General features: G+C 37.2%; 1 protein-coding gene across 3 annotated transcripts; it reads right to left on the bottom strand.

Moving 5' to 3' along the window:
* Positions 1–2,147: 2,147 nt before the first annotated feature.
* Positions 2,148–14,343, bottom strand: LOC122051163 (protein REVEILLE 6-like). Of its 3 annotated transcripts, none has more exons than XM_042612137.1 (9): positions 13,995–14,342; positions 13,235–13,292; positions 12,072–12,195; positions 11,823–11,993; positions 11,628–11,750; positions 11,349–11,458; positions 10,319–10,378; positions 2,542–2,642; positions 2,148–2,456 (listed from the first exon to the last, which is right to left on the bottom strand). In XM_042612137.1, the coding sequence occupies exons 1-9, from the start codon at positions 14,213–14,215 to the stop codon at positions 2,441–2,443; spliced, it is 984 nt and encodes a 327-aa protein (XP_042468071.1). In that variant the 5' UTR covers positions 14,216–14,342; the 3' UTR covers positions 2,148–2,440. The 3 variants fall into 3 exon arrangements, with proteins under 3 accessions (XP_042468071.1, XP_042468072.1, XP_042468073.1); XM_042612138.1 differs by having other exon boundaries at positions 11,823–11,936; positions 13,995–14,341; XM_042612139.1 differs by lacking the exons at positions 2,148–2,456; positions 2,542–2,642 and adding an exon at positions 2,656–3,611 and having other exon boundaries at positions 13,995–14,343.
* Positions 14,344–14,587: the final 244 nt, after the last annotated feature.

Here is a 14,587-nt window from a genome sequence, read left to right as displayed (position 1 = left end):
TGCAGCTCTTCCTTCTGCTGCTCGAATTATTGCTGCTCCTATTTTTGTCTTTTTCATTTTTTCTTTTTTTGAAACAGAAGCATCAAATTTAAATTTATCAATTAAAAGTATTCTTCGTTAAATCTGATTCTACTCTTGTAAATTTTCATTATTAGCTATAACTCATCGTCATGTTGGAGTAAATTAAAGAGTCGCAATCTTCAACATTTAAGGTTCTACATACATGCTCATCGAGATCCAAAGACCAACTCATAGTCCAAAATAATCCCTATTTAGTGGCATCTAAAGCATAATGGTGGCTACGACACTATGCTGCTCCGACGCTTAAGTAAGTTTTTGACAAGAAAGATGGAGCTGCATCGAAGAAGATGAACAGTAGAAAATTAGATGTCATCCCTTACCTCTGTCCGCAATTGCAGACCCCTTTTTATAAGAAAACCACTAAAACTCTCTCATATCTACATTAATGGTGTGTTACTCGTATCCACATTACTTGCGCATTTATCATATCCATAATAATGATGCATTAATTGCAATAGGGACGATCATACTGTGGTGGAGGGTATCCCATTGTATCTACTATCGTAACAACTAGTATCATGTGGATAATTAAGGCATATCCTGTCGGTCTAGGGGGCATGCCTCGGTCGGCTTGACCATAGGCCTCCTATTGGATTGACCATTTGTCCGGTCAGCATGACCATATGTCCAGTTGACCAAACCATCCAGGACCCGAGCCCAACGAAAGGTGAAGTATAAGGGGAATTTGATCAAGGATAAGTAAATACAACCGAGAAGTATGGATAGTGCCCGATCAAAAGAAACATAGAGCATTTGGTTGGACGAAAGCAAGGTTAATTATATGACAATACAAAGTGCCCTAAGCATATGGTTCTCTTTCTTTGATTTTTCCTCTCTCTCCCTCTCTTCTTTCTTTTTTTTTAAATGTGATGGGATTCTGTACTCGCGCACCAAATTGTCCTTCGATGCCTATTCCCTAGCAAATCTTATAAACCTTAACAGTTAGATTTGCATAAATAGTTTGTCTTAGATGAAGCGAGAGAGCATTATTATGTGGGAAACTGATTCATAAAATAGCTTGTCTTTTAAAAAATGACAAAAAAAAACAAGAAAGAAATTTTGCACTCCTATTTTTCAAAATCAAATGATGCTCTGAAATTTGTCCTTCCTAAAGATCAGACTCTTTCCCCTTGCATTCGTCCTCCTCCTCCTCCCTAACTGTGTACGCATGTCATTTACTCCCTTTCAGAATGTGTGGAGACTATTTCCCCGACTAAAACTCCACAACCGTGCCTCTGCTCTTCGCAGGGCCGATCCAGTCCCCTGAATCTTTAGCTGGATTTAGAGTGTCGAGATTCCAGGAATTCACATGGCGTGACGTCCCCGGCCGGCCCCAACCACGTACGGAGGCGCCTAATTAGATTTCACCAGCGCCGGACATTAAAGCTGTGACAGGCAGGCAGAAGAAGCAGCAGCAGCTCCACCGATCGATCGCATGCAAATTATATAAATGGATCCGCACATGCGAAAACCGTCGAATCAAATCGTGTCGGAGCATGCAAGGAAGCAGACAAATGTGATGGTCCATGGCATTAAGCTGATTAATCGCGATTTGCAGTCGCAGCCAGAAAATTAAGTCGCATGCTTAGTCAAGGAAAAGGGCACGGAACATCATTAATGGTCTAGATTAAAAAAAAAACATTTCTGAAGCCTATTTCAAGTGAAATAGACGTTTAATATAAATATTTACATTTGTTTGCTATATGTAATAAAGTAGATAAAATATCACTATGTAACATACTGTATCTCACCCATGCATCCAGCTCCCACCCCTCATCCGACTGATCCATCAAGACCAACTTGGGCTACTGACTTATGTTTGCACACTTCGATTAGTTCGATCGACCGACTAGTGCATCTCACCTAAATCGAATCTGACCACACTGATTTATTATATCCAACTTTCACCTTCAGACCTGATTTGCTTGTCCAATTTGGACGTCCACCTTGCCTAATGAAACATAAGAATACTAAAAAAAAAAACAACCACTCTGGTGACCTATTGCAAAGGGGTAATTTATGCATCACGTAGGCATCAGAAAACCAAACACGGTAGGCACGCAAAATGACCTTGTAACCTCAAGGAATGGATGCTTTTCATAAACCAGCGTAGTGGTTACAAGGAATGGATGCTTTTCATAAACCAGCGTAGAAGCTCTAAACTATTACATACAATCAAAACCCACTCGCATGGACACTCTGCTGTACAAATATACCATCTTTATTACTAAGAGATACAACATGCTCGAGTTCTCAGTACTCTCCCTAAAACAACTAAACAAATGTGCGATGTTAAGAGATGCTGCATGGGCTACAAAGAGAAATGCATGCACCATCAGCTGTAAGAATATTCTTGTAGTTATTCTCCTTGAACCCTAGATAACAAAATACTTGTGTTAGCGTGTCAATTTAACAGTATTAGGACCAACTGATATTTGTGTGGCGAGCGAATCAACTCACACAAGAGGGATAATTGCAGCATCTCTTGAATGAAACAAGTTGCTGATATTATGTGCATTAACTTCTTCCATATCACTGCCATAAGTTGAAAGTAGCATTTTCTGCATGAGGTTATTGTAAGAAAGTTCGTAAGTCTGTAAGTTAGTAACAAGCATAAAAATCTAAAAACATGCGACCTTGACAAGATAAATTTAGGCACAGTAATTTCAAAATAGCAAGTGACATGTGTTCTTGATAAAAGTAGGAATAAATTTGGGTTGCAACCATTTACAAGAAACCAGAGTTAAATAATGCAAACACGAGTCCCAAAAAAACATACGGAGGACTATATAGAAAATAATTTGTAAGCATGCAACATTCAGTACTGTTCTTTAGACGTTAAAATAAATGGATGACCACAACGAATACTCTTGCTTGAGCTAATTTTTTGCAAGCCATACAAGATCACCTTAAAATGTGAACACACCAGTGTCAGACAATGTTGTATCTTCTAAGGAAATGTCATTGCACAAACATCAAGTCAATTGTTCCTTATTATTGCCAGACAGACCATTCTGCCAAAGTTGAGCTAACTATAAAGATTGCTACATGAACTGACAGCCACTAAACTTCCAGCTATCTTTCAGTTTTGAAAGTCAAATAGTCTACTGTTCATCTGGATTAGAACAATAAATGTTGAGGGAAAATTCTACTGATTATCCATGTGATCATCGTCATCATATCCTTCGCATGCAATTCACATGCTTAACAGATGTTCAACAAGATTTGGTTGAAAGTGTGGCGGTAAATCCTAATTCAGAAGACATGCAAACACATCCAAATCAGTAATAGGCAAAGGCCATCCAACTATTAGATTCCAAGTCAACAAACCCAGGAGTAGCAAGTTCAGATAGTTTCTAACAAGAAACAATCAGGTTTTGCAGATTCCAAGCACAATATCAGAAGTCAATCGGAGCTGAGTTCAGCTAATGAATATTCAGTTTCTGTCTCGTATAACCAAACTTCAAGCCCATTAACTGTGGCTTCACATTGATTGTTGAAAGTTAACAGTTGACTTGAAATGTAGCACCCTGGAAATGAACACAGTAAGCAAAAGAAAAACAAGACTACTAAATCTTCTGTTCTGGAGATAACCGTATGCATCCACAATGAGGAGAAGAAACAATTCCAATGGGAAAATCATAACGGAAGATACATTCCCTACCACAAAGCCACTTATGAAGGCAACTTCGCCAACTCAGCAAACTCATCTGTCCAACCAGGTATATAGGAAACACACGCAAGATGGATATAACATCAGTAGGAGGTTGGCTTGTGTGATGGCAGAGTGATGTGATCATGAAATCAGTGGAGCTTTGTAAGTTACCTTTATAATGGAGTCATTCATGGGTTCATGCAATATGGATTCATTATAGTTATTGTAATGAAGTCCTGTAGTTTGGTCAGCTAATTCAAGGATTTCTACAGGAATTATCCAAGTTGTGGTCTGCTAGTTAAGCCCTATAGTTTGGTTGTCAAGTTGTAGAAGGCGGGGACAATGGTTCAAACCGGGTTTGTAGACAATATCAATACAAGCAATACAACAAACAAATCATTATCTCTTGGACAACACAGCACAAGTAGGGATCATTACTTACCCAGCAATTCCACACATTTGTGTGACAACGATTTTGCAAGAGAGTTTTGGAGAACCAAGTACTTTACTGATTAGTGAGCAAATGAGTGAATAATTGAAAAAAAAAAAAAAAAAAAATCATAAGGAGCTCATTTATAGAACATACATCTGCTCTAAATAAGTTCACTTGTTTGCTAGAGATACTGAAAAAAAAATAGTAGCATGTGCACTGTTTATGTTATTGGACTGATTTATTTTTAAAAAAAAATTAAAGGTCAAATTCTACATTACTTGGACTTGTTACAAAAGAATGGGGCTGCAGCAAGCTTCATGCTGAACAACCTAAGTGGGATTTTGAAAGGATCTAAGCATCAAATAATCACCACCTGGCCATTCCAACCAACCCTGACAGACTAAACACCCTTCTTCTCACACACAATCTTAAGCACACAAAATATGTATATTGAAAAAATGCCAATAGCTCCATCTCACCCACATCAAGAGGCATTTTAGTGGGATAACAACTTCAGCCCAATCAATGTCTCCACATTTCACATGTTCAGATCAGTTGGTGCATGTTCCTACCCAGCTTGCTCAAGTCAGACTCATGGATTTTTTTTTTCTAAAAAAAAAGGACTTGGTTGGTTCAGGAATGTCCAAGATACTCTTTTAGACAACCTGATCAGAGATACTAGTAGAATCCAAGGTGGTGAATTTTAGTTGGTTCAGGAATGTCCAAGATACTCTCTTAGACAACCTAATCAGAGATACTAGTAGAATCCAAGATGGCTTGTGGTTGTTAACTGATATGGCCCTTCTTTGCTGTCCTCTTCTATGCGTTAAAAGGCCAATGCTACATTGGTGTCCAGAGGATTCTTTGGTCTCTGTAGTTATCTGAAGAGGATAAGTACAAAAGACGAAGTGAACACATCAGTGGTATGTCTTCCTCCCTTCTAGTACCAACAACACTATCCAACCTTGAAATCCTATTCCTTTTCCTGTTAGTAGCACCAGTCACAAGTTTGCTATGATTCTGGCTTCTGCAAATACTTATGTCAGTGTTAATAATTATATGGGTCTTAACATATAAATTTAATCACACAAGGGTTATTAAATCATTATCCGCTTAATTAATCCTATTGATAGGTGTAATTGTTCTTTTGATTGGATAATCCAATTTTATCCCTCTCAACTCAGGTGAGGAATTAGGAGAATCCTAGAATTCTTTACTAAGTGGTTTCCATTTGAGGGGGAGGCTAAGATTTTGCACAGAGCAAACTCCACTATAACCCTACATCACCATTTCTCCAAAATCTCTCCTTGTCACTCGAGCATGCCATAGAATCGACGCACATATGCCACCCCTCCATCCTCTGCCACAGTACATCATCCTTCCTTTTCTCCTTCTATGTGTGTATGCAGACCCACATCTATATGTTAAAATATCACCAACTCATGGACGGGTCTAGAACTTACCAGAGCTTACTAGAACTTTCCACAAGCTTCTAGAGTGTTGAAAGTTTCTTTTTAAGACCTAGAAGAGTCTAGGTAATCCTAGGAAAGGCATAGAGAAGAAGAAAATATCTAAACATATGGCTAGAAAGATCTCTCTAAAATGTTTTGTGAAAATATCTAACCGCCATCCACTCCTACAAATAGGGTGGTAGATGCCATAACAATGAAGAGAAGAAACAAGAAACAAGAGAAGAAGAAATAAAAATGAGTGTGTGTGAGTGGAGCTACTGTGTAAACAATCCAATTAGATCAATAAAGTTATTCAAATTCCAAAGCTTCAACTTTCCATTTTGCAACATTTGGTATTAGAGTCATCCTGATTAGGGATGCAACAATTTCTCTATACCAAGGTTTGAAATTTAAGCAATTTCGATCTTTCACTAGAACCATATTGTTTCACTATCGTGCGGGCATTCGGATATATGGTGTCAATGATAAATTAGAGATAAAAGGAAAACAAACATAAAGAAAAAGAAAAATATAGCACAACTATATAGTTTGTTTTCCATTTGAAATGCTAGAATTTTTACATTATCATATACAGAGACAAACTTTAAAAAAAAAAAACCCATTATCACAATTTAGCATGGGTATTGAGTGTTGCCATGAAATCATATTTGTTGACATGAATGATATGAGAGATCATCTCAGTGCCAAGTCGTATCGAATTTCAATAATTTATCAAAATGATAGGTTTTGACCATTTCTCTAGGCACAATATGAGATTTCTAATCATGCTCTACACAATCAAGGGCCATCCTCAATTAATCTCTCCTACTATGGTCACCATTCAACAATATTACAAGGAGGCAAAGACTCGATCCTGGAGAAGCTATTATCCATGTACATTCTGGAATTGTGAAGTTAGTTGGTCAGGACTAAGCCTAATTAGTATAGGCTAGGATCTTACTACATCATGATGTTTAATCAAGTGGAAATACTGGTCATCAATTAAAATAGCCACATGACAAGAGGGAAGTTGATGATCCTGACCCAATACAAATGTAATAAAGTGATGGTGACTGGATGATATAAGGCTTCTGATCTAGCAAGTCAGATGTGCAAAAATTACAACTCACATGAGTTCTAAACATGGTGAATAATGTCTTACACATGATGAAGAAAAGTCTACCTTCTGTTGCATTACTCACAATTCTATGAACTATATGGTTTTTGGTATTGGAGATGTGAAAGTATATTGACAACTAAGATTGAGGCACATGAATAACTCGCATGCATGTCTGGAGCACAGCAGCTATCCCAGATTACAAGTGAGTGATGAATCAGTCTTTCGTGAAAGGTCTTCTCAAGTAGGAAGTGCCAAGAGATAGAACAAGGGATTTGGCCTGTGAGATTCTTTTCCATAACATGGTATCAAAGTCATAACTCTGATCCACATTGATCATCTACATGTATGTCTCAGACCTATACCTCCTCTCTCATCATTGCTCAGTGTCGTGTCTCACTCAGATGACATCAACAAGAGTCGTCCATAAGGGATAACCACAGGCGCCATCCTAGTAAAGCCCATTAAGTGTTTGTTGGTTGTTGTTGAACCTCTAGTAGCAATGCTCAATGAATACTTTGGCAACTGCATCAGGATCCATTGCCTCTGTCACTAAGGCATCTCTTTTTGGAGCATCCATGTTGAATATTCCGCATGTAAGCATCCTCACTACTGCCTCTCCAGCCAAGCATCCCTGCTTGAGTGTCCTAATTGCTTCTCAACACACGAATCCACCCCTTTACGCTAGTTGATGAGAAATCACAAAGGTCCTCATCTTCTTGGTCTTCTTCAGGGTCAATACTGACTTCATGGCCTTGGCAACTTTCTCACCCTGTCCTTTCTCATTAGGTTTCATCTAAGTGACTTTTGGAATCATCTGATCTTTGAAAAAGTTACCCAAGCAAATGAACTAGCACTGAGTCAACTCTCTGCCAGCCAAGTGTTTAAGCTCACCAACGTCTTCCTTAATGACACCTTATGAACACTCATAAATTTCCTCCTTGTTAAATAGCCTCTTCGCCATTGCTACGCTTGGAGAACCCAACAGAAGAAACATGCTACTAAGCTGAAGCTTTCCTTCCTTCTAAGGACTCCTCGTTGGTGTCCTAATTCAGTCGATCCATTACTAAAATATTGGCTTCGACCTCCACTAAACCATCACTGTCTAGTTGCACTGTTGTTATAGGAGCACTTAAAACTTGAGTTATTAGTGTTTTATCCCAATGGGTTACAATATTGGTTCATATAGAAATGTCTACTACTTTCTGCACACAATTAGATCTTCTTTATGGATTTTAGCCTCGAAGCCTCTCAATACATTTCTGGTGACATATCGTCTTTCTCTATGATTACACCACCAGCTAATCCTATTAATGTCACTATAGATGATGGGTCTTAATCAGTTAAAGGCATTGGAACATTGGAAGTGTTTCTCTTTCATCCACTTTGCATCTGCTGTCAGTCTTTCATATTCCTGAATTTCCATTGACCTTATTGTCAATAACTAATTAAAATCCTCAAATTTGTTTTGGTGCATTTAATGCAACCTTTATTTTCATTCAGGACTTGAGGACCAACAAAGTGTTTGGCATAGGGCAGACCTGCTCACCAGAGCTTTGAGTGGCCCTGGGATCATGTGTATCTGTAATAAGTTAGTTTTCCATGATATATCTGCACCTACTAAAAAAGAGTGTTAGAAATGGAAATAATAGAGGGATGAATATATAAATATTCTCCCGGACCTATTTGTAATATTGCTTGGTGAATCATACAAGAAGAAAGGGAGTACAGGTACCCCACAGAATTCTTTCCTGTAACAAGATGATTGAGCTTGGTAATCAATCTATAGAGTCCATGAGCCATATGTGTCTTAATCTAGGTATTATGAACATTGCTTTTAGTTCAGTATCTTACAAAAGGAAAAGATATAGATGTTAATTGGTGCCGTCCAAGGTGATAATTATTTCTTTTGGCAGTTCGAATACGTAATTAGAAAATTGGTAACTAAGGGGGCGTTTGGTTTAGGGGAATAGGAGTAGGGAATGGGAATGGGAATGGGAATCATTGATTGTCATTGTTAATGTTTGGATTATGGGAATAGGAATACAAATAAGGGAATGAATCCTTGAAATTGGGTAATAGCTCATTCCCATGTACCTCCCCTTCAATGAGTCATTACCCCATTTTCATCCATCAAAATATTCCCTTATTCCAAAAATATCCTTGATTTAAAATTAAAATTTTCTCCCTTAATATCAAATATCAAAATATATTTATTTATTTTTTCTTTCGTATCACTTCTCTCTCCTTGTTCTCTCTCATCATATTTTCTCTCTCATCATTTTATCACACACTTTCTCTCTCCTTAATCTCTCCTATCACACTCTTTTTTTCTCATTACACTTTCTCTCTCATCATACTTTCTCTCTCCTCAATCTCTTCCATTGCACTCTCTTCCTTCTTTTTTCTCATCATACTTTCTCTCTCATCATACTTTCTCACTCCTCAATCTCTCCCATCACACTCTCTTTTTTCTTTTTTTCTTATCACACTTTCACTCTCATCACATTTTCTCTCTCCTCAATCTCTCTTGTCACACTCCCTCCTTTTTTTTCTCAACACACTTTCTCTCTCATCATATTTTCTCTCTCCTCAATCTCTCCCATCACACTCACTGTTCTCTTTTTTTCTCATCACACTTTCTCTCATCTTACTTTCTCTCACCGTACTTTCTCTCTCCTCAATCTCTCTCATCACACTCTCTTCTCATTTTTTTCTCATTACATTTTCTCTCTCTTCATCCTCACCCATCATACTTTCTCTCACATCATATTTTCTCTCTCATCTTCTCTCATCATGCTCTCTCCTATCACATTCTCTTTTCTCATTTTTTTCATCACACTTTCTCTCTCTTCATTTATTGGCATCACACTTTCTCTCTCATCATAATTTCTCTCTCATCATTCTCTTTCATCATATTTTTCTCTCACATTCATCTTTCTCTCATATATAATTTTTTCTCTTATTTTCCTTTAAGGGTAAAAATGGAAATTTTGATTTATTCCGATAGAAAATATGCAACTAACCAAACATTGCTTTTAAGAGTAATATCCATGCTCATACCCATTCCCATTCCACAATACAATGATTCCCATTCCGATTCCTATTCCTAGGAATGAACCAAACGCCCCTTAAGTTTTTGAGAGGTCCAGAAGTTGGTTCATTTAGGACAAAAGCGTAATTTACATTATATGTGCATTGGCTTGGATTCATTTATGACAAAAGTATTTACACCAAATGTGAATTGGTTAAGGGGAAGGATTGAGGGCCTGATGGTAAATAGATCACAGTTTACCAGTAATTTCGAACTTAGGAAGATAAATGTAAAATAAGATACTATATATACAGATAGATAGATACAGAGAGAGGATTGCATTAGAAACAATGACCTAAAAATTTTCCCACATTTAGTAACAAAATTTGTATTATCACACATTCCTACACAAAATGATTGAGATACCCATGAGGATATAAACAACCCAAATAACAAAATCAAATAAATCATAAGAAAATCAAGCTGAAAAAGGTAAACAGGTTTAATATGGGGACAAAATTAATATTTACAAGATTAGCATACTTACATGGTCCTCAAACTCTGGACAAGTCAAATTCAAAGCCAAGTTCCTCATCAGTATTAGTACCTGACATTAGTGACAGGAATCATTAGTTCTTGTTTCTTCAGCTAAAGTTCAACCTATTCCCAATCCATGTGCTTAAATTTAAGTATCATGGAAAAAATTAGTTATACAAAGATTGTATCTTGCTAAAACATATATTTAAGCAGATGGTGTTTATTAATGAAACAAGCAGTTAAGACGCTCATCCTATTTTCATATATACTATTTTGCGTTGGTTGTTAATCCAAATTGGCAAATATTTCAATTGGACTTCAAAAATGAGATTCTATATGGCAATTATTTTGAAGGGTTTATGAGAGAAACTAATAGATGCATTGTTCAAGGAGGAAACTAAAATATGCAAACACAAAAAAAGTAATGATCATCTCAGACAAAGTTCTCATACGTCACTCACATAATGCCACCAGAATACTAACGTTGACAGTTCATATTGACAAGATTCCTTTAACTGACATATATGTCTTAGTTATCATATAAGTTAAAAGTATCTAGAAGAAACTAAGATTGCTATTGAAAATTTGAGAAATCCCATTATTTCCTTGAATGAAAGTTTCTTATATTTCTAAAGGTATATCTTCATGAAAGAAATGTCATTGATCTTTTGCCCAAAAAAAAGAAGATTTGATCGGAAGCAAAGCAGCAGATGCTTGATTATTTAAATTATAAACTTTTCCAAAAAATTTAATATAAGATTGTCCCCATGATTGAAGATGTGTGGAAAATCTCATTTGTGTTCAAGCTTGTTTATTTTTTTTTATCAAGCTGAGACATAAGAGCGATCAAATCACAAAAAGTTACCACAGTGACTAGAAATCACAAAACAAGTTCTTCCAAAAGAAAAATTGTCAAAATATCCTACCTAACCAGTCACACATTGCTTATGTGGAGTTCTGGACCATTTACATGACTACTTTGTAAAAATTTATTTTGATGTTCAAAAACTTTAAGAAAATTGATACTGCAAGAAACTTACAGTTTCAACATCAATTGGATCCATTGCTTTCAATTTTTGCAAATGCCCACTTGCGCTAGGATCAAACAAACTGCCAAGAAAGCCATACACCTGGGCGAAGTCTGGCATGACTTACCAAAATAAAAATAAAGGTAAGAAAGTAAGGAAGAGAAGAAGGGAAATAAAGAAATACGAAAAAAAATACAAACAGCAGTTTAAAATAGTGTGGTTGATAATGAAATTAGGTTCTTAATTTGGACAGGCGACTAGAATGTTATATAGGTGGAAGACAGCACTCACTGGGAAGAGATGTGACCAAATTTTCCTGATCAATTGCTTCACAAGAAGACCATGTTCCAGGGCTCTCAGTGCTAGTACAGCTGGAATTGTTTGCTGTCAAAACTCCTGCATTTACTACAGCATCTGCAAATTTAACTGAGAAATCAGAAGACAAATCAAAAAGGTCAAAAGATGGATGAAATCAAAACAGCAGACCTTTCTTAAGATGGCAGGTACTGACAGGCTGCTCTGATCTTTGAATCAAAGAAGAAACTGTCATGGTAGTGTGGTTCCCAGGCATGGATGTACTTTCTCTTGTAGAAGAAACGCCTGGATCAAGTGGACAGGATGCATAGAATACAGTTTTGGGTTCAGGTATCTGAGAAACTATTTTTGATCCAAAAATAATAATTTCTTAGCTGCATCTTACAATTGAAAAAAACAAGTACTATGAACTGTGCAAACCATTTTTAGCAGCTTTCTGAGGATATGGATGAACCGCCTTTCTCTTAGGTCGAGGTGGTGGCACATGCTCATTTGTACCATTCTTCTGAACTTTCAGAAAGTATTTTTGTGCATGGCTCCTTATCTATAAAGATAAGATTTAATATGTGAATGTCAATCAGCAAACACACCAAGTTACTGATGGTATCGGAATGTATATTGGCATGATGGTTATGAGAACATATAAAATAAAATACTGATGAAATATAATTCTAAGTTAATGGTTCATTCATGTGTCTGATGCAAATCATCTGCAAACTGCATAAACTTGCGAACTAACCATTACATGCGGTAAATATAACATATTGTGATTTTGCCCTATCCAAAAGACAGAATATTCGAGAAAGAGATTCAGGTTTTTTGTTTAGAGAAAGTAGGCATCTAAAATCAGGCCTAAGGTCAAACTCATGAAAAAAAAAGCACAATCATACAACCAATTCCCATTTCAATTAGAAAGAAATTATGTAATTAACCAAAAAAATTCAAATAGATGAACATTGAAAACAATTATATTACCAAACTATAATATATACATAGTTTAATTTTTTTTTAAAAAAAAAAGGTATTTCGGTGCATGAAGCTGCCAATGCACACTTCCGGGAAAGGGTCGGATCACATTAGGTTTATTGTACGCAGCCCTACCCTGCATTGCAAGATGATGTTTCCACGACTCGAACTCGTGACCACAAGGTCGCACAGTAGCAACTTTAGTGTTACGCCAAGACTTCCCTTCGCATAGTTTGATTGCCAGCATAAATATAATTAAATCACTCTGCATTTCAGTTGAAAGAATCAAAAGCTTGCTGAAGGATTGCATGGGTGCTCTCCACTACTTATGCCATGAGTAGAGAAGGATTGACAATAGTACAACCCAACATAAACCTGAAATTCTACCTAAATCACTATCAGCCCATATTTTAAAAAAAAAAAAAAAACTTCAACCTATAAATTTGGATCCATAGAGATAAGAGCTAACACACAACCAAACCACCCACAGATGACACAAATGTATTTTACAAAGCACTTATGCTCACATAGACAGGCATCTAGTGCTAACTTGTAATGTATACATCCTACAACATAGAATATATAATACTAAGTACAGAGGTGACTCAGAAGCTTACCTGGATCACTGTCTTTGACCCCACAAATGCTTCTATCTTTTTCCAATCTCGGTCAAAACTGCAATCAGCAAAAGACGAGAAATCAATTATACACAAGAAATTTGCAACATTATTATATGTCAATGAACTATATCTGCAAACTAACTCACGTTCATTCTTTGAGAATCAGAAAGTAGAAATTTCTACGGGCATGAATAAATGACAGAAATCTATTTTTTTCTCATCTTATAATAGAGCAATAGTGCTTATTTCACTTTAAAAAAATGAGGATCCATTTAAATTGTATTAAGACAATCTTAACGAAGAACCTAGAGAAATGAAGTAACATGCCACCACACTTATCAGTACAAAATTAGTGATGTTAAGCCTTGATGGCTTTGAAGTGATAAATATAATCAATTGTGAAGGTACATTTTAATTTAAATTTGACCTTAAAAGAATTAACAAAAACAATTGCACGCCCGCAATCAATAGCACGTTTATGCATGGTAAATTGCAGCCAGCAGATCCTGCAGTACCAACAGAAAAGACCAAAGATCCACCATGCGAATCGAAAGAAAGCGTAACTAGGCGATAAAGTTATCGCCATTACAGAACGCAAATACGCGTCCTAAAATAAGCAATATCCAAAACCAATGAAAACTCAAATCCAAACATCACTAAGAAACCATATACTATAACTAAGAACTAGTAAATCTGATAACGCTAGCACCAAAACCCAATCTTGCAATACAAGAATCGGAACACAGGGAAAACTCACAGCTGTAGGGCCTCGAGGAACTTGTCGTGATCCTGCTCGGTCCAACTCTCCCTCGACTTCGTAATCGTGTAGGCCTTTCGGGTCTTCTTCCCAAGGTCCTCCGACGAAGGCAGGCCATTACCGCCAACGGCCATCGATGAGGGCCGGTCCGGGCAATAGACGACACAAGGCGGCTCCCTTCCGCCTCCAGCTTCCATCGTGATGGCTTTGGCGAGTATCATGGAGAGAGAGTTCGATCGAGGCGAGAGTGGAAGCTGAGAGTGGATGAGATCGAGGAGACGACAGAAGAGGATGAGGCTTCGACTGCTTTTGCGTCTCTTCCGTCCAAGTTGCCTTCTGTATTAAAATAACGAATTTTTTTATAAATTTGTGGTGGACTGACATTTGCTGAACCCGGAGCCAAATATAGGGGCACTAAAACAGATACGTTTGAGTTGTTACACGCTTTGCAAATGGGCAACGCTGTGATGTGGGGTCAAGCAGTCTGGGGGTCTGAAAGTAGGCAACGTCTATGAGTAGAACAGAAGAGCAATGATATTTGAGGCGGTGAGAGAGAGTCCCATGGAAACTCTATGCGCGGCATCCATCCGCGG

This window comes from Zingiber officinale, chromosome 3A, assembly GCF_018446385.1.
Source record: "Zingiber officinale cultivar Zhangliang chromosome 3A, Zo_v1.1, whole genome shotgun sequence".
NCBI lineage: Eukaryota > Viridiplantae > Streptophyta > Magnoliopsida > Zingiberales > Zingiberaceae > Zingiber > Zingiber officinale.
This window is presented reverse-complemented; position numbering and strand designations above follow the sequence as displayed.